This window comes from Myotis brandtii, unplaced genomic scaffold (assembly GCF_000412655.1).
Source record: "Myotis brandtii unplaced genomic scaffold, ASM41265v1 scaffold45, whole genome shotgun sequence".
Lineage (NCBI taxonomy): Eukaryota > Metazoa > Chordata > Mammalia > Chiroptera > Vespertilionidae > Myotis > Myotis brandtii.
In genome coordinates, this window is record NW_005367209.1 from 1,747,541 (window position 1) to 1,767,721 (window position 20,181).

Sequence of the window (20,181 nt, forward strand, 5' to 3'; positions counted from 1 at the left end):
AATACACGGAGAGATGGTATACAGAGCCACTTACTTATTTGGTATCATTTCCTGGCCACTAAAAACATTGCAGGCCCTCAACCACTGTGACAGGAGTGTAATAGCCTAGACTCTTCTGAGGTAACATGATTGTATAACAGCTAATATAGCTACCGATTGGACATTGTTACTTGAGACTGTGAAGCAGCAAAAACAAAGAGAAAAATGGGAAAATAATCAGGTTTCTGTATTCCTCTGACAGTTAGCTTTTTTCCATGCAACAATTTACTCCAAAGTATAATGACCTAAAGCAAAGCCATTTATTTGTGCCCTGATTCTGTAGGTCGGTACTATGAGTCCAGCTCGTCTGGGTGGTTCTTCTGTTGGTTTGCGTGGGCTCCTAGTGGCCAGCTGCTGCCCCCCGGGCTGGTGGCTGCTGGCCTGATGGGTGCCTGGGCCACATGGTCTGTCATCTCCCACAGGATGACCTGTCTCTCATGCTGGCAATGGTTCCCAGAGCAGCAGGAGGGAAAGCCCCCATGTGCAAGCATGTTTCATCCTAGTGTCACTGTGGTTTCAGTTGTCCCATGGGCTACAGCAAGCTACATACCCTGAAAACCGAACTTACATATTTTGTAGGTGGTATATAGAGGAACTACTGAAAAGATGTAACTCTGGACAAATTAATCATTTCCCTGGTCTTCTGCTGGCAACAGATAAACAGCTGCCTCTTTTCTGTTTGCCTTTCTCAGGTCTTTGCATCATGTTTGGAAAGAAAAAGAAAAAGATTGAAATATCTGGTCCGTCCAACTTTGAACACAGGGTTCACACAGGGTTTGATCCACAGGAACAGAAATTCACCGGCCTGCCGCAACAATGGCATAGTCTGTTGGCAGATACGGCCAACAGGCCGAAGCCCATGGTGGACCCTTCATGCATCACACCCATCCAGCTGGCTCCCATGAAGGTATGACGAAGATTTGGCTTTAAGTTGACTTAAGAAGCAGGTTGTCATTTGATGAAGCGTCTCATCTTTAAAGGCAAAGTATAAGATGCCTACGCAGTGTATTTGTTTTGAAATATCCACAGATTAGCCTAATTATTTTTCAATGATTATAATGCTCACCACTTACTGTAAATTGCAGCACATGCAAAGGATCCTCAGGTTTACATGTGAGATCTTTTTTAAAATCAGACACATAAAGTACAATCACAAAATCGGAAATGTTTATTGCACTTCAAGTGATGTTTGCTAATCTTTATATTGAAGAATATTACCCACCCCTTCTGGTAAATATTGGCAATAACTTTTGATTAAACATTATATTAGACAATCTTTTGTTGTTTTGCATTTGCCCTCCGAATGTTTGAATTCTTATATAAAATTTAGTATTAACGTATTTTAAAATAAATAATTTTATACATATGCATATATACACACATGCATAGATATACACATATACAAGTTTTATATATGTAATCATATATATTTACATATGTATGCATACATATATGTTCAAATTTGTTGCTATACTTTAAGAAATAGCTATTTTAAATAAAAGTGAATCATTTGAGTCATGGAATAAGATATAATTACCCTAGAGAAATGGCTAGTAGATTTTTGGCAAGAAATTGTCATGAAAATAATTGTGTTAAAGCAGAACTCAGATCCAATAAATTTCAGGTACATTAAGTTTCTACAGAGAAAATGCAGTCATTGCAGTTTTCTTCTGTACCTCAGAATAAGAATTCAATAGATCATCAAGTAATTGCCCCAAAAGCTCCCTAGGGTAGTTAAACATTTCTGAATTTTTCATTATGCTATCCCAATAGATCAGATTCTATTCTATATCTCTTGCTCATTATATTAGTAGACATCTGAGCAACATGAATACCTTATTCTATGTTAACATGAATATTGACTAGATTGTATTTAAATGATAGGCAAATCAAAAGTGGATGCATTCTTTTAAAGGATGCAAAGTAGGATCATAGTTAATAAATTATGGGAAAAGCTTATTTATAAGGTGTCATCTGAGCTGACTAAATTAGAATTGCAATTCCATTATTTGTGCATCATCTTGGTCATTCTGTTCTGGTATTGAATATGTGAGTATATTCTACCTAAAGATCAATGCAGAGTCTTCTGATTCTGTATCTTGTAAATTTCATTTTCTGATAGGGTTTTGAAACTTTTTAAGCCAGGTAAATGTAAAATATACAAAGATAGATATTTGAAAAGATAAATCTTTAGGAACAAAAGGACTTTCAATTTTAAACAGGTATTGATTGAGAGTTAATAGAAACTGACTAATTAACCAACTCTACTGATTAATAATAGGAAATATCTTACTATTTGAGCATATCCCCCCACCAAGAGAAGGCTCATACTTAATTAATGACCACATAATAGGGTGGGCCACATATGAAAAGAAGTAGGGATTGGAGAGAATTTCCTTTTTTGGTTTCATTAGTTTTCTCATATCCCAAGTTTTTATAAAAACTAGAAAATGGAGTGTTCAGTATACCCAGAAAAGTCCTCTGCTCTTGGTCATCATGATAAAGGAAAAATGCCCAAATAACTACCTTGAGTACAGTTATCATTTGATGAGGAACATTCTAGAAGGATAGAACATTCTAGAGTCTTAGGGTAACATTCTAGCTGAAGGCCCAGGAAAAGTGCTCTCTTTTAGAGAACATGTTTATTATTGGGTGAGGACAGGGTATCATTAATTTCACCATGGTTTTTCACTTCTCCAGGCCATAACAGGTCCTGGCGAGCAGTGAAGGAGGAAGCTCAGTGGTAATCCACCATGCTCAGTGAACGTAGTACTTAAAAGGACCATTTAGCTCATTTTTTCCATCTTCTGGATGAGCTGGCTTATTATCCTCTATGACAGAATTTAAAAGCCCCACTGAGAGTTGGTTTGCTAAGTGCTGAGTTCCTGAGCCCCACGATGCTCTTACTCACTTTATCGCTTTCTACCCCTAATGCCAAATGTGTGAGCATCCAGTCCGTATGACATGAAAATATTGGTTATAGATGCTTAAATGCCATCTGGGGGATGACTGGAAAATACATCTTGAGTATAGATCCAGTCCTGTATTTCTGCAAATGAGACTTCAGACACAGTTTTTACCTGTGGGAAAAAAAAAACCAAACAAACAAGAAATGACAAACAATGGTCAACTAGGTTAAAATTCCCCCAGAAAGAGTAGAGTTACTCAAATGCTTTTAACTGTACCATATACTCTCACCAAACTTCTTCAGACTGGTCCTCTCTCTCTTTCCAAATCCCATGAGTGCAGTTAGCACTGTTACCAGGCTCTTAGAAAAGGGAAAGTAAAATGTTTAAGGGGCCAAAGTACACCATGTAGATTGGATGATCCCACTGTTTGGAAGTGTCTTCTCCGGAGAAATCATCCAAGTCACTGCGAATTACGTATTATAAACCATGCAGAATATATCTCAGAAGCTAGAACAATCATTGAACTAAGAAGCTATGAATGAATCAACAGGAAGGAGTGTACACATAGAATTGTGCAGATTTAAAGCCATTTTGGCACAGTTATTTAAGTAAAACCAACAATTCTAATTTGGTCCAGTTGTCCTTATTTAAAAGGAACAAGGAGCCCTAGCTTTTTAATATATATTTTAATATATTTTTATTGTTTTTTTACAGAGAGGAAAGGAGAGGGATAGAGAGTTAGAAACATCGATGAGAGAGAAACATCGATCAGCTGCCTCCTGCACACCTCCTACTGGGGATGTGCCCACAACCAAGGTACATGCCCTTGACCGGAATTTAACCTGGGACCCTTCAGTCCGCAGGCCGACGCTCTATCCAGTGAGTCAAACCGGTCAGGGCAATAAAATATATTTTTAAAAAATAAAATAAAATAAAATAAAAGGAACAAGGAAAAATGAGACAAGAGATAATGACATAAAAGCAGTCAATGGAAGAAGGGTACAATGGCTTATGTCTTGGCCAAATGCCAGTTTTCCAATATTTGTGAGCTTCGGACAGGCTGGTTCTGAATGGAAATCTACGATTGTAACCAACTCTCTCTTCTATATTGACTCGGGTTTTCAGCTGTTCCTATTCAGAATTTTCTTTAAATGGCATGCCATATGACTTTATTTTGTAGTTGTGGAGGACTCAGGGCCTTCTGCAGAGTCTTTCATTATGCGCGTGATCCACAGTTTTCTCACATGAAGTAGGCAGAACATTTAAACAGGAAGTGTCAATGAAAGTGTGCACCAAGAAGCAAATGAGTAAATGCCCAAATGCGTGCTGCTCACCTGTCTCCAGGGTGGCCTGGCTGCTCCTTGGGCTGATGGTATGTGAAGTTAAACAGCAAACCTCCAGATCACAAGCTTCTCTCCCGACTTCTGTTGGTTTCTCCTGAGAGGCCTGTCCTGACCTCCTGTCAGCTGAACTTGTCAAATGAGGATGGTGGTGCTTTGATAACTGGAAAATTCTATATAAAGGGAGATGATATTGTCAGGAGTGCCTTATTTGCCCCAGCGCTTCTCTACTGTCAGGGGTGACCTAACTGAAAATAACCCTTCTAAATCAAAAGAAAAAGCATGCGGCTCTCTCTGTGACTCCCACACATGCGTGGAACTTGAAAGATTTAATTTTACTCTCATTTAGCATCTCATAGAAATTGGGGCACTAAGATGGCCACTGTAGGCTTCTTTGTGGCACTGTCAACTCCTAGAATTTTTATCATTTTGTCTTGTATTAGTAAATATAAGCATTATATTGTTGCCTCTGTATAAACTAGTGAGAAGGCAATTCATCAATACTTTGATCATTTTCAAGCAGCACATCACTGTCCGAGTGTTTGAATGCTCCTGCTATTACCAATAACATTAAAACTTCAATGAAAAAAAAAACAACTGTGCCTGGGATGGCACGAATCTAAGCATTTGCTATCATCACATAATCCCCTTCCTTTTGAGAATCTTTGTATTAGTTTTTCATTGCTGCATAACAAATTACCACAAACTTCATGGCTTAAAGGAATACGCATTTATTATCTCACAGTTTCCCTGAGTCTGGAGTGGAGACAGGCTTAACTGGGTCCCTCTGCTCAAGGGCTCCCAGACTGCCATCAGCTGGGCTGCACTGCCCTCTGGAGGCGAGACTGGGGAAGCATTCACTTCCCAGCTCCTCTAGGTTGTGGGCGGAATTCACTTCCTCTCTGTGGAACTCAGAGTAGCTTGCTTTTTCAAGGCCCAGGCAGAGCAAGAGCCACTCTGCTTGGAGTCTTACGTATTCACCATAACAGAATCACAAAATGATATCCCAGTACTAATGCTGTATCATGCAGAACATAGCCGTGGGAGTGACAGCCCATCACCTCTGCCATGTCTTACTGGTTAGAAGCAAGCACAGGTCCTGCCTTCGCTCATAGAAAGGGGATTACTCAAAACTGGGAGCACCAGCAGGGGACGTCACCATAGGGCAGTGATGGCGAACCTTTTGAGCTCGGCGTATCAGCATTTGGAAAAAACCCAACTTAACTCTGGTGCCTTGTCACATATAGAAATTTTTTGATATTTACAACCATAGTAAAACAAAGATTTATATTTTTGATATTTATTTTATATATTTAAATGCCATTTAACAAAGAAAAATCAACCCAAAAATGAGTTCGCGTGTCACCTCTGACACGCGTGTCATAGGTTCGCCATCACTGCCCTAGGGCTTGTCCATTCTGCTCCCCATAGTCTCTCCCACATGCAAGATACATCAACCCCAGGTTCCCTGAGTGTCATCCCATTAGGGCAAAGGTGGGGAACTTCTGGCCTGCAGGCCATACAAGGCTCACGGAATCATTTGGTCTGGCCCTACCAAGGCAACTGCAGGTGAAACTTGAAATTCAATAAATCTAGGAGCTTTTATCATAGCAACATATATTTATATTAAGTGAATGATGTTATAAATATCTAAACAGTCCTTGGCAGAAAAAAAAAGGTCCCCACCCTTGCATTAGGGCAGTGGTTCTCAACCTTGGCTGCACATTAGAATCACCTGGGCATCTTTTTAAAATCCTGATTTCTGGGCCCCATCCTCTGGAAATTCTGTTTCTTTGTTATGGGGTGGGACCACAGCATTAGTAACAAAGAAACAGAATTTCCGGAGGATGGGGCCCAGAAATCAGGATTTTAAAAAGATGCCCAGGTGATTCTAATGTGCAGCCAAGGTTGAGAACCACTGCGTTAGGGCATCATCGTAAAGTAAAATTGGGGTCAGGTGTGGATAAAGGGCTTGAGTGTGATCTACCAATCACAGCTGCTGGGGCACAGTTACTCTCCAGCTGTGGACCTGTGTGAACCTACAGTGCTGAGCATCTGCCTCCAGCCCTCCCAACATGAGATGGTGGGGCAGACATAGGGTAATAGTTGCAGACACTCCAGTCAAAACAGGGGAAATGAAAGGTAAAAAGGAGTCACCGGTCCAGAGCCCTTGTGAAACCCAGGCCGGCAAATGTTGCGAGTCCCTCAATTAGGAGTCAAGGCTCAGGAATAACCTCTGTGGCTCAGGCTCCACCCTCTGGATTCTTGGTTCTGCTCTTCTTTTTCATGAAAGGTAGCCTGTGTTCGCAGCAGAGTGGTGTTACCAGCCTGCTTTCCATTGCCGGTATAACTTGAGGGGTCTGACAGCCTCCTTATGTTTTGTAATATCTGTCCCTTGCAGTCCAAGTTAGCAAAGTTTCTATTTAAACAACTTCTCAGTGACTTTGTAAACATTGTGTGGACTTCACTGTGGTTCACTCCATTAGGCAAGACAATAGCCACTGATGTGTTTAAGATAAACCCTCTGTCCTTGGCCTCCTGCTGAGATGCCCCTCAGCTCCCTAGAGCAAGGGTGGGCAACCTTTTTGCCAGTGCGTGCCAAAACCAGCAAAATTTCTGACTCAAAATTCTTCTGCGTGCCAACCCTAATTTTTTGAGAACATGTTACACCTACTTGATATCTCTTAAGGTGTACCTTGTGAAGAACCTTGAAGAAATAATAACATTTATTCGAGCGACAAAAACACAGTATATGATGATGAAAATACACTTATTTTTTAATGGATACATGTACACTGGTAGTCCGACAGAAAACTTTATGACTCCGTTTGATATTATCAGTGGGACTTTTGCTGCTGCATCACTGATGACAGAGATTTTACATCAGGTTTATATTTCGTGACCTTCAGAGATATGCACGAGCTACTATTTTCATCCGTCAGGCTACTCCTATTACGAGACTTAACAAAATTCATCACTGAGAACAAAGATTCACAATTGTAAATGGAAGATTATAAGAGAGGGTTTCTTGTGTCAGCAAAAGTTACTGGCGTGCCACCCCTGGTTGCCCACCCTTGCCCTAGAGGTTCTCTGGTTGCACTGAGATCTGTGAGGTACACCCTTCATTCCTTACAAAGGCCTCTGTGTGATGGCCTCATCTGAACTTTGGTCTTTCTGAGTTTTAGAAGCTGTACCTTCACACCCTCGGAACACGCTTCCCTGAGAGGCAGTTCTTCATTTTTGCATCTTTGCCATCTGGAGAAGCTCAGAATTTTTTGAGACATGAGATTCTGGTTTCTTTTTTTTTAAATTGTAAGTTCTTCCTTCAGTTAATCTCTCCTCCTGCAATTACTGTAAGCAGTAAGAACCAGGCAGCACCTGCCACGCTTTTCTTGGAAATCTCCTTAGATATGTGGACATGTTTATCACTTCCAGCTTCTGCTTTCCACATAACTCCAGGAGACAATTCTGCCAAACTTTCTGCCACCACAGAGCAAGGACCCGCTTCCTCCACTTTCCAATAACATGTTCCTCATTTGCTCCTGAGCCTCACCATCGGCATCCTCGAAGTCCAGGTTTCTACTAAGAGTCTGTTCATGGCAATTATGACTTTCTCTACCATGTTCCTCCAAATTCCTTCAGCCTCTACTCACTTCCTGGTTACAAACACTCCTGTGTTATGAACCGCATGTGTCCTTCCAAAATTCATATGTTGAAGCCCCAACCCCCGTGTGACTTGGAGATGAGCCTTTAAGAGGCAATTAAGGTTAAACAAGGTCATAAAGCTGGAGCCCTAACCCTATAGGACTGATGTCCTTAGAGGAAGAGACACCAGGGGCAGGCGGTCACAGAGAAAAGACCATGTGAGGACATGGCAAGAAGACGGTCATCTGTAAGACAAGGAAGAGAGGTCTTAGAAGAAACAACCCCACTGACATCTTAATCTTGGACTTCCACCTTCCAGACTATAAGAAATAAATCTCTGTTGTTAAGCCACCCAGTGCAGTAGCCATAGCCAGCTAATACACATGTGTTTAGGTATTTGTTACAGCAGCACCCCACTTCCAGGTACCAAAATGTTTAACAAGTTACCATAAATTCAACAAATTATAACAACACACATTATAGTTTTCAGAGGTCAGGACTCGAGCACAGTTTAGCTGCATTCTCTACTCAGGCTCTCACAAGGCTGAGGACAAGCTGTCAGCTGGGCTGCCTTCCATCTGAGGGCTCAACTGGGGAAGAGTTGGCTTCAAAGCTCATTTAGGTTATTGGCAGAATTAACTTCCATGTGGCTTTGAGGGAATCGAGTACTGAGACCAGGAAGGAAGGGCGGTCAAGAAAGGGTGTGTTAATGAACAGTAACTGCTGTGGGCAGCTGGTGCCCAGTTCTGGTGTGGATGCCCTGAGGGACTTTGTAGAACTCACCTCAGACTTGTCCCAGCAGGGAAGCCAGGGCATCTGTCACTTCCCATCCCTCACTGGCTTCAGGTTGCTCCCAGGAATTAATTTCTTGGTAAAATCCACCTGCCCCACCTTTGACCAAGCATTACCCAGCAGCTAGAAAACACTTTTAGGTAGAGAGAATCAGGAAACCTTCAGCAGGGACAGGCACTAGCTGCAGGTGACCTCCAGGGTGGGCTGAGGGGATACAGGTACAGCATCAATAGAAACTCCTATCAGTGTAGCAGCAGCTTTCGTTTTGTCATCAAATATTGATTGTGACCTACTACATTCCAGGCAATGAAGCTATAGAGAAAAATGATGTTTGGCCCCATCTCTACAGAGCACACAAGCTAGTGGGGGAGAGGGATTTGTATAGACAAACAAAATATAATAAACTAGAGACCTGGTGCATGAAATTCGTGCACTCGGGGGGAGGGAGTTGTCCCTCAGCCCAGCCTACACCCTATTGCAGTATGGGAGCCCTTGGGGGATGTCCTACTGATGCCTTAGCCCCACCCCCCATGGGGAGCGAGCCTAAGCCATCAGACATCCTTAGCACTGCTATGGAGGAGGGAGAAGCTCCCGCCACTGCCACTGCGCTCGCCAGCCGTGAGCCCGGCTTCTGGCTGAGCAGCGCTTCCCCTAGTTGTATAATAACTCTCTAAGTTATATAAAATGTGAGTTCTCAAAGTTGGGTCTCTGAGAGCAGCAGAGACCAGCAAACACTGCAGATCTCTTGCACTCAGGGGTGCTTTCATGTGTAAGTTTCCTCAGGGCAGGTTTCCAATGATCTCCTTCACCTCAGACCTGCAGGATGCTGCAGGCCATTCCTTCCACCATGAAGCAGGAGCCAGAGGAATGGCCCTTCCGGCAGCAGCGCCTGTGACATTGGCAGCCCACCCCTCCCCGCCTCCTCATCTTTGCTAGATCTGCCAGCTGTTAGGCTGAGAAGCCCCATCTGCTGGAAACCCCAAGCCAAGTTCCCTTCCTGAAGGCTGCAGGGGTGGGAAGTGGGTGTTTTGTGTTTTTGTTTTTTTTTAAAACAACGCGAAGGAGAGATGCACATAGAAACAGGTTTCGTCAAAACCGCAATGTGGGGCAGGGAACTGGAGAAGGAGCAAAGTACAATAACACCTTCTCCCAAAATGAAACTCTCTGGTATGTTCAACAAATATTTTTATTCATAGAGGCAAATGTGCTCCTTTGGGAAATTATTTGTAATAATCTTTAAATTTTAAAGTATCTTTTAAAAATCTTTACCCGAGGACATGTTTTTCATAACCTTTAATTATTTTCAGTGTATAAGAGTAATACTTAAAATATAGGAAACTATATTTTAAAAGGAAGATCTATCGAATCTCCACTGTCCTCTGTTGATTTTTTAAAAATATGTTTTTACTGATTTGAGATAGAGAGGAAGGGAGAGAGATAGAGAGAGAGAAACATCGATGAGAGAGAACCATCTATCTGCCGCCTCCTGCATGCCCCCTACTGGGGATCAAGCCCACTACCCAAGCATGTGCCTTGACCAGGAATGAACCAGTGACCTCTTGGTTCATGGGTCGATGCTCAACCACTGAGCCAGCCTAGCCAGGCTCCACTGTTGAATTTTGATGTACTTTCTTCCATTATTTAAACACACACACACACACACACACACACACACACACACACGAAGAGAAGAGCAAGATTGATTACGATGTCTGTATAGTTTTTATTTCATTTTTTTCACCTAATGCTGTAGTTCCCAAACTTTCTTGGTTCAAAGCACCCAGTGTCTCAGTATTCGTCACAGCCCCTCCTAGGAAAAAAGGAATAGTTAACCTTTACATTTATTAAGTAGCTCAATCCAAACAATTTAATAAATATTTAACAATTATACACATAAATTGAGATTTTAAATTTTTGTCATTTTTAAAGAAAATCCTAATAAAATGTGCACATCTGTTGGGCACTGCACACCTTCCTCAGCCTTGGAGCCAGGTTGGATAACACACCCTCATTTCCTGTTCCACAATGATTTTTACACAGAACTTTTTTTGTCATAACAACTGCCAAATGTGTTGCATTATCACTGATGTCATTAAAAGGCAAGTGGTGCAAGTGAATGTAGAAATTTGAACTACCTTGAGCTGGTGATTTACAAGTTATCTGACAGAGGTTAGCTATTGCTGTTTCCTTCAAAAATTGAAATTACTCTGCCACCCCCTGTGCATTACTCTGGGGCACCTGGGCTTACAGTTTGAGAACCATGAACCTATATGTTGTCACATTGCCTGCAACATTGTTTTTAGTGGCCACATTAGGACAGATGTGCTGTGATTTGAAAACCCTTTATGGTTGGGAATTTTGTTGATTACTAGTTCATTTTTTATTGATAAATTCAGTGTCTTCAAAGGGTAAGAAGTTCCATTCCTTTATGTAAAAATGGGATTTCGAATGCACAATTGCTGCCCATTGTTATTTGGCCTGTTTATATTCTCATCTTGCAGTTTGAGAGCCTAGTTCGCCAGTGGCATCTACGGTCTTGAATGCTGATTCCACCTTCCCATCTTCATGGTTTTGATTCAGCTTTAAGAACAATGAGCCTAAAACAGGAAAACATTTTTAGCCCATCAGCTATGCTTCAAGTTTCCAAGCGAATGAATAAATACAAAGCTGAGGAATTGACAAGACTGTAAATTAGCAACAACTAAAGAGAAATTGACCTAGAACACACACACAAAAAAAATGTAGACAGCTAAAAATAGTCAACTTCCAGCCCAGCCAGTGTTGCTAAGTGGTTGAGTGTTGACCCATGAACCATGAGGTCAGGGTTCGGTCAGGGCACATGGCTGGGTTCGATCCCCAGTGTGGGGCTTGCAGAAGGCAGCCAATCAGTAATTCTCTCTCTTCCCTGATGTTTCTATCTCTCTCTCTCCCTTTCCCTTCCTCTCTTTGAAATCAATAAAAACATATTTTTTAAAAATAGCCAACTTGTAAAAACTCTTATTTTTGATAATTTCCCATCATAAACCTGGGCTCTGCACCATCCCTTACCCCACTGGTGAGCTTGGTTCTGCAAGGGAAGACATCAGTGTTTTCTTGCATGGTTCACTTTCTGCCTTCTGCATTCCTTTTAAAGAGACCCACATTCACTATCTATTCTTCCATTTCAGGCCACTTTGTTTCCACAAATGCCTGCCATGGGCCAAGCCCAGTGCCCTGTGCTGGGGGCACAGTAGTTAATAACTGAGGCCTGAGGCCTTCCTTCTAGGAACATTTACTTCGGTGGGAAAATAAATGTAGATGTGACCCGGAGATATCAGTGTGGAGTGTTATGAAGGGGCAAATAAAGGTATGGTGGGACGGCAGCGAGTCCTTGTTAACATTTCTGCTCTCAGTACCCACCTAGTTGTCATGACAAAACTTCCTGCCATGTTCACTGCACTGAAAGGTGTCGGTTTCATTCCATTTCATCCTTGGACAATGAGAAACAAGTGCATTAGAAGAAAGGTGGCTGACATAACAGAGAATCAAGAACTGAGGCAGTTTGACAACTGGTGGGGAACGTTGGTAATCTCTGTCAGACTCAGGGAGGGAGGTACAGGATGGCTTTCCTCAGTGACTGAATGGCTGCCCAGTAGGAGGGGCATTTAGGATTCTTTCTAGGAGTCCCCTGGAAGGAAAAATAGCAAGGGCTATGCAGAGAAAGCACACACAGGCCGCAGTACTGTGCAGGACATGGAAACTGTGTGTTCTCTAGCAACCGAAGGGGCTGACTTGGAAAGCATTGGGATCCTCTCATTAGGGATATTCCAGTATTGACCCAATTACACATAAAAGGCACCTTGACACAGTAGGTGGGGCAGGAGTAAAAGCCAGGAAAGGCTGGAGTAGAGAAGTGGGTCAGGGTTTTGGTGCCTGAGAGGTTGAGGACACCCATGAGAGGTGGGAGTATTGGAGGGAGTGGGATGGGGGTTGAGGTATGAGAAGTGTGGCCATGGTTTAGCAGTTGTGTCTCCTTCAAGGAGAAGTCAGGAAAGAATGAAATTGGTTTTCAATTATATCTTGCCAAGTCCTAGATGACATGCAAGATTACTAAGGTTGAATATAGCTACGCTTTTTTTTCTCCCAAACTTTTTTTTCTCCTTCTTCTTTCCTCTCTGGTCTATCAAAAGTGAAACAATAAAGAATAGAGTCTACCTTCTATAATTCTGCTCAAAGTTTTCATCCTGAAACACATGCTATGTCATGAATATATTCATTCATCTAAGCTTTCTTTAATTTGCATGTGTGTTCTTATAGAACTATGCCTGTCACCAGGCAGGTGCTCAATAAATATTTGATGATTGTACTCATTCAAATCCACTCCAGCCCATAATCGTTTGTCATGTATATTAACATATGTCTCAGCAATAACCCTGGGTAGGGGGATATTAACATAGAAAATACTGTGGCCACATTGAGCAAAGCTGTGTTTCTTCAATCTGATTATAATGTGGTAGGCAGATAAAATTTGGGTTTCCTGATGTTTTTTTATACATGTATATAAAGTAACTTTAAACTTTATGCAATAGGCATCTACTTCATCCATTAAGCCATACAGTATTTGCTATATTATCTACTGCTTCATCTGGTGTTTTATTGACCTGTTCCTTCATTCTTGATAGTGTCAAGCCTTGTGCCTATGATAGAGTATTCTGCCATCTAGTGGGGTTGAGGCCACATTACAAGCATACTCATCTTTTGTACAGTGGGTTTATTTTTCATTACATTAATACTAGAGGCCCAGTGCACAGATTCGTGCACTGGTGGGGTCCCTCAGCCTGGCCTGCCCCCTCTTTCAATCTGTGGCCTGCCCCCTCTTGCAATCTGGGGAGATGTCAGACTGCTGGTTCCGGCTGATCCCTGAGGGGTGTAGCAGTGCGGGAAGTGGCAGACAGCCAGGGAGGAGCCCAAGCCGGGCCGGGCGCTGCTCCCGCTCATCCCGGCCCCACCCTGCTACTGCCACCCACCACTCCGTAGCGCTGCCACAGAGGCAGGGGAGTCTCATGCCGCTGCAGCTGTGCTTGCCGGCTGTGAGCCCAGCTTCTGACTGGGCGGTGCTCCTGCTGTGAGAGCACACTGACCACCAGAAGGCAGCTTCTGTGTTGAGTGTCTGCCCCCTGGTGGTCAGTGCACATCATAGTGACTGATTGACAGGTCATTCGGTCATTCGGTTACTTAGGCTTATATATATATATTCTATCTATATCTATATCTATATCTATATCTATATGGACTAGAGGCCCAGTGCACAAAATTCATGCACGGGTACAGTACCTAGCAGCTTCCAGATGCTGGCTGCTGGCCAGGGCCTTCCTTCCCTGGCTACTGGCTGCCGGCCAGGGCCTTCCTTCATTCTACACTGCCGCATAGTGGTCAGCACACGTCATAGTGAGCAATCAAATTCCCCATTGGTCGAACTCCCAAGGGAACACTTTGCATATTAAGCTTTTATATATATAGATTAGCTCAACTGAAGAAAAATAGTGGCATAGATTTTTAAGATTTGACATTTTCTTTCATGGTGGTTTTTCAATTTTGGGACACAATTTAGATGTTTAAATTTCTCTTTGATGCTTTATCACTAAAACATTAAATTTTTCACTTTTTGTTTTTCCTGACTTGGTAAAAAAGCCCATCTCATCCTTGCAAACTGAGTAAATCTGAGGCTGTTTCCTCATTTTTTAAGTAAGGCTTTAACTGTATCAGCTATTTCTAATGCCATCCCATAGAAAAATCATCTGAGAGGAATTACTTAAAAATACAGATTTCCAGGGCTTAATTCCCCAGAGTTGATTCAGTGTCTTTGAGAACTACCTATACTCATAGTACTCCACTAACAGGTTTCTTTCCCTTGGTTTCAGCTTTAAATTCTGGCTTTGTCAAGAAAAATGCAAAGGTGCCACCTAGCGTCCCTGAATAGTTTGTGCAGCCTCACTTACAATTAACTAAATGGATGGTGGGTGGTGCCACATCAGATAAGAACATATTGAAGCTTTAACTTGTCAGTGCTTCCAGTAATAAATGCAATCAAATTTGCATTTAATTAGGGAAGCCGATGCCGTGGTGAGAGAAGCAAATGTTAACCATCAGCTCACTTGGAATAATTGGTTTGATCTCCCTTTGATTTATGACTTGACCTTTTCCTGAACTCAGTTATGTCCTCTCAGCCTTGCGTCTGAATCACACACACTTGCAGTAGTTCTCTTTTTGCAGTTGTCTATATTTTCACACAACTCTAGGAAGACCCAAGTAAAGAAATGAAAGAAAAGACTTTTGCAGAAAAAAATGATCATTTCTAACCCCTTCCCATTTCCACTGGCAATAAGCAACAGACTGTTAAGGAATTCAACGACATTCCACCTCCACCCACCACCCACCTGGACTTCTATCCTTAGCTTCTGACTGCCCACAGAAAGCCAGGCCGTCAGGCTCCCGGGGAAGGAGGCATGCTTTTCTTGGGTCCCGGGCCTTGTTTGGGCGCTGCACCCCAGCCTATCACCTACTGTACCGCAGACCTCGATTCCCACAGTGCCGGCCACAGGCCACGTTGTGCAAAGTGCAGAGGTCCCAGGACGCATATTGTTCGTGGATCCCCAAGAAATAACCCAGAGGACTGGCTGTGAAAGTCATGGGTTTATCAGGACATACGTGCACACTGGGGGTGACCCGCTGGTGCTGTTCTTTTGTGCCACAAAGCCTTTCCCACCAGGAGGTTTTATAGAACACAGAGAACAGAGAAAAGAGGGGCATGTAGGGGCAGGGGATGGCCCCCTGCGCAAGCTGTGTGAGATCAAAACACTGGCTGATTACATCCGGGCTCACAGCTACATGCAATTTCTCTTTGGCCCTTCTTAGACCAAGTTGCTGGCCAGGTTCCCAGGGTCTCACATTCTGCTTACAGGTGGCCTTCCCTAGATTCCCACAGGGTGGGAGGGGACTTGGAGCATTGGAAGCAGTCCCCATCCCCGTTTACCACACAGGCCAGCAGCTGCAACATCCCTGGGAGCGTGTAAGATGCAGAATCTCAGGCCCAGCCCAGACATACTGAATCAGGTGCTTAACAAGACAAAGAGGATATGCATGTGCACATTGACGTTCAAGACACACCGCCCTAGTGAACACAAGGTTTAACTCTAATGCCCTTCCCAATGGGCTGCTTTCCCTTGCTGGGTGCCCAAGAGGGTAAACTAGTCAGGGAGGATGGGCCCCAGGCAGATCTGGCTTTGGCATCAGAACCTGTCACATGATTTGGGCTCACTCCTTAATCTCTCTCCATCTCTGGCTCCTGGCTGGAATATGGGAACTCTTGATACTAACTCCAGGAAAATGTTGTGGGCTGACGTATGTAAAGCACCCAGCATGGTGCCTGCCTCATAGACCGTCCTCGGTTAATATTGGTTCCTTTCTCTACCCACTCCCTCCAGGTAAAAGCATGGTTGAGTATAGTTTCAGCCTTGCTTGGTGTGGTGATTTTTAAAACTGGCCATACCGTTTTGTGGACACTTCTCCTGCCAGAGGTGTCCTTGACTTGGGCAGGGCTTCTGATTCCCCCATAACCAGGGGAACGTGGAAGAAGTATCCCTGGAGTCCCTCAAGGCTGGGTGAGGAATGGCCAGGCAGCTTCCTTCCGCCTGGCTCTCCAGGATGCTCGCTCTGGGAAAGCCCCACTATGTAAGGAGCCACCATGCCGCGGAGGCCTTGTGTAGGTAGGTGCTTGGTGGACAGCCCAGCTGAGCTTCCAGCCAACAGTCACCATCAATTGCCAGCCCCGTGTGTGAGCATCGGGGATGTCCAGTCCCTTGTGCCTGCAGCCTTAGCCAACATGAGACTGCAATTGTGGACAACTGCCGACCTCTTCCCAAAGGCCTGACCCTCATAGTTATGAGCAAATAAAACAACTGGGGTCGGGGTGAGGGGGCTCATTGATGCAGCAACAGTATTCTTTCACTTAATTCCTTCAACAAAGGACCTAGGCCAGGAGTCAACATACTATCCTTACCTGCCAAATCTAGCCTGCCATCTGTTTTTTGTGTTTGTTTAATAGACTATTTTTAGAGCTGTTTTAGGTTTTCAGCAAAACTGAGCAGAAGGTACAGAGATTTCTCATATACCCTCACACATACACAGCCTTCCCCACTATCAACATCCCCCACAATCCATAAACCTACACTGACACATTATTACCACACAAGCCCATAGTTTACATTAGAGTTCACATTTGGTGGTGTATATTCTATGGATTCTGACAAATGTACAATGACACATACAGTCTAGTTTCACAGCCCTAAATATCCTCTGTGCTCCGCCTATTCATTCCTCCCTCTTCCCTAAACCCTGCTGACCACTGATCCCTTTACCATTTCTATAGATTTGCCTCTTCCAGAATCCTATATAATAAAAGCCCAGCGACCAAAACAGTGCAATGGACCATAACGACCAGAGACCAGAACAACCGTGGCCCCTCACCCCTGCTGGCCCCGCCCCCCAGCAGGGACTCCCCACCCCGATTAGGGGTGTGGCTGTCCTGCAAACCGCCTGCGGCCCCTCGCCCTGGCCAGCCCCACCCACAAGCAGGGACCCCCACCCCTATCCAGGGCCCCTATCAGGGCAGGCTGGCTGGCCCCCACCTGTGCACTGGGCCTTTAGCCTATATATTAAAAGGGTAATATGCAAATTGACCCTAACGGCGGAATGACAAGAACAACCGCTTGTCCAGTCACTATGAGGTGCACTGACCACCCCTTGGGCCCTTCCCCCAGTAGTCAGGCTCTGATTGCCTGATGGCAAGTGGGGAACTGGGGTGGGTGGTGGTGGGGACCAGGGCTGGCAAGTGGGTGGAACGACCGACCTCTCAATTCCTCCCTCCAGCCAGCAGGCTCCAATCACTCAATGGTGAATGGGGAATTGGGGGTGGGTGGCAGCGGGGGGAAGAGCCAATTGCGGGCAGCCAGGGAAGATGGCCCTGATTGCAGGCCAAGCCTAGGGACCTTACCTGTGCACGAATTTCATGCACCAGGCCTCTAGTATCTTATAATTAAAGAGTACAGTATGTAGCCCTTTCAGATGAGCTTCTTTCACTTAATAATGTGCATTTAAGTTTCCCCCATATTTTTCCTGGCTTGATAATTCATTTATATTTTTGGCACTGAATGATATTCCATTGTCTGGATGTGCCACTGTTTATCCATTCACCTACTGAAGGACACCTAGGCTGTTTCCAAGTTTTGGTAATTATAAATAAAGCTGCTACAAATATTCACGTGCAGGTTTTTGTGTGGCCATAAGTCTTAAACACATGCGGGTAAATGTTAAAGGAACACACCTGCTGCATCAGATGGCCAAAGTATGTTTCGTTTTTTAAAAAACTGCCAAAGTGTCTTCCAAAGTGCCTGCACCATTTTGCATTCCCACCACCAGTGAATGAGTCTGATGCTAGAGTTTCTATTGCTCCACATCCTCATCAGCATTCGGTGTTGTCAGTGTTTTGGAATCCATTCCAATGGGTGTGTAGTAGTATCTCATTGTTGTTTTAATTTGCAATGGCCTGATGACATAGAATGTTGTGCGTCTTTTCATGTTTATTAACCATCTGCATATCTTCTTCGCTGAGGTGTTTGTTAAGATCTTTTGCAAATATTTTCTTCCAGGTTGTGGCTAGTTTTCTCATTCTCTTGACAGTGTCTTTCACAGATCAGAGGTTTTTAATTTTAATGAAGTTCAGCTTATCCATTATTTTTTTCATGGATGGAGCCTTTTGTGTTATATTTCATAAGTCATCTCCATACTCCAGGTCCTCTAGACTTTTCCCTATGTTATCTTCTAGGAGTTTTATGGTTTTGCATTTTACATTTAGGTCTACAATACATTTTGAGTTCATTTTTGTGAAAGATATAAGGTTTGTTTCTAGATTTATTGATTTTTATTTTGCATATGGATGGCCTATTGTTCCAGCACCTTTTGTTGAAGTGGCTAATTTTTCTTCTTTGTACTGTCCATTGTCAAAGATCAGTTGACTGTATTTATGGGGGTCTGTTTCTGTGCTCCCTAATTTGTTCCAGTGATCTATTTCTCCACATTTTAGCCAATACTACACTGTATTGATCACGATAGCTCTAAAAAAGTCTTGGAGCTGGGTATTGTCAATCCTTTGACTTTCTTCTTCAAATTCTGTTGCTATTCTGTGTATTTGCCTCTCCAAATAAACTTCAGAATCATTTACCAATATTCACAACTTGCTGGGATTTTGACTAGAATTGCATTGAGTCTATAGATCAGGCCTGGAAGAACATCTTGACAATATTGAGTCTTTCTATCTCTGAGCATGGGCTATCTCTCCATTTATTTGTTCTTTTTTTGTTTCTTTCATTGGAGTTTTATAGTTTTCCTCATACATATCTAATACCTATTTTGTTAGATTTATACTTAAGTATTTAATATAAGAGAATGTTAATGTAAATGGTATTGTGTTTCTCATTTCAAATGCCACTTGTTCATTGCTGGAATATAGGAAAATGACTTCTGTATATTAACTATATACCATGCAACTTGGGAGAGTTTGGGATTGATTCTTTTGGATTGTATGCACAGATAATTATGTCATCTGGAGACAAAGACAGTTTTATTTTTTTCATTCCCCATCAGTATACCTTTTGTTTACTTTTCTTGTCTTATTGTCATACTCTGACTTCCAATAAGATACTGAAAAGCAGTGGTAAGAAGGGACAACCTTGCCTTGTTTCTGATCTTAGCAGGAAAGCATCTAGTTTCTTACCATCAAGTGTGATGTTAAGTGGAAGTTTTCTGTAGATGCTCTTTATCCAGTTGAGGAAGATCCCCCTATTCCTCATTTGCTGAGAGTTTTTATTCTGAACAGGTGTTGGATTTTGTCAAGTGCTTTTTCTGCAACTACTTGATATGATCGTATGATTTTTCTTCTTTAACCTGTTAATGTGATGGATTACATTCATTGATTTTCTAACAGTGAACCAGCCTTTAAGGCGCTGTCCTTCAAAGACGAGTTACAGGAACTGGTCGTTGGAAGCAGAGCACACAGGAGTCCGGGTAGAAATGCCTGGGAACTGTACAAGAGATCCAGTGGATCCAAGAAGATTATCAGCAACGTCTGCTACAAAGACTGAAGGGACTATTACAAGACCAAAGGGAAATAGCCTAGGATCTTATAAATATGCCAGCACTTTATATCTACCTATTTTTTTTTGAGATTTTTTTTTTATTAAATCTTTATTGTTCAGATTATTACATTAGTTACTCTTTTTTCCCACCATAACTCCCCTCCACCCAGTTCCAACCCCACCCTCTGCCCTCACTCCCCACCCACTGTCCTCATCCATAGGTGCACGGTTGTTGTCTAATCTCTTCACTCACCCCCACACCCCTTCCCCCCCCCCCCCAGAATA

At 43.0% G+C, this 20,181-nt stretch overlaps 1 protein-coding gene across 1 annotated transcript in view; it reads left to right on the forward strand.

The window, feature by feature from the left end:
• Positions 1-20,181, forward strand: part of PAK7 (p21 protein (Cdc42/Rac)-activated kinase 7) — a 251,397-nt gene that overhangs the window by 164,226 nt on the left and 66,990 nt on the right. The window contains exon 3 of the mRNA XM_014546523.1: positions 732-946. Coding sequence (XP_014402009.1) covers positions 743-946 — 204 coding nt within the window. The 5' untranslated portion in view covers positions 732-742. The remainder of the gene's footprint in view (positions 1-731; positions 947-20,181) is intronic.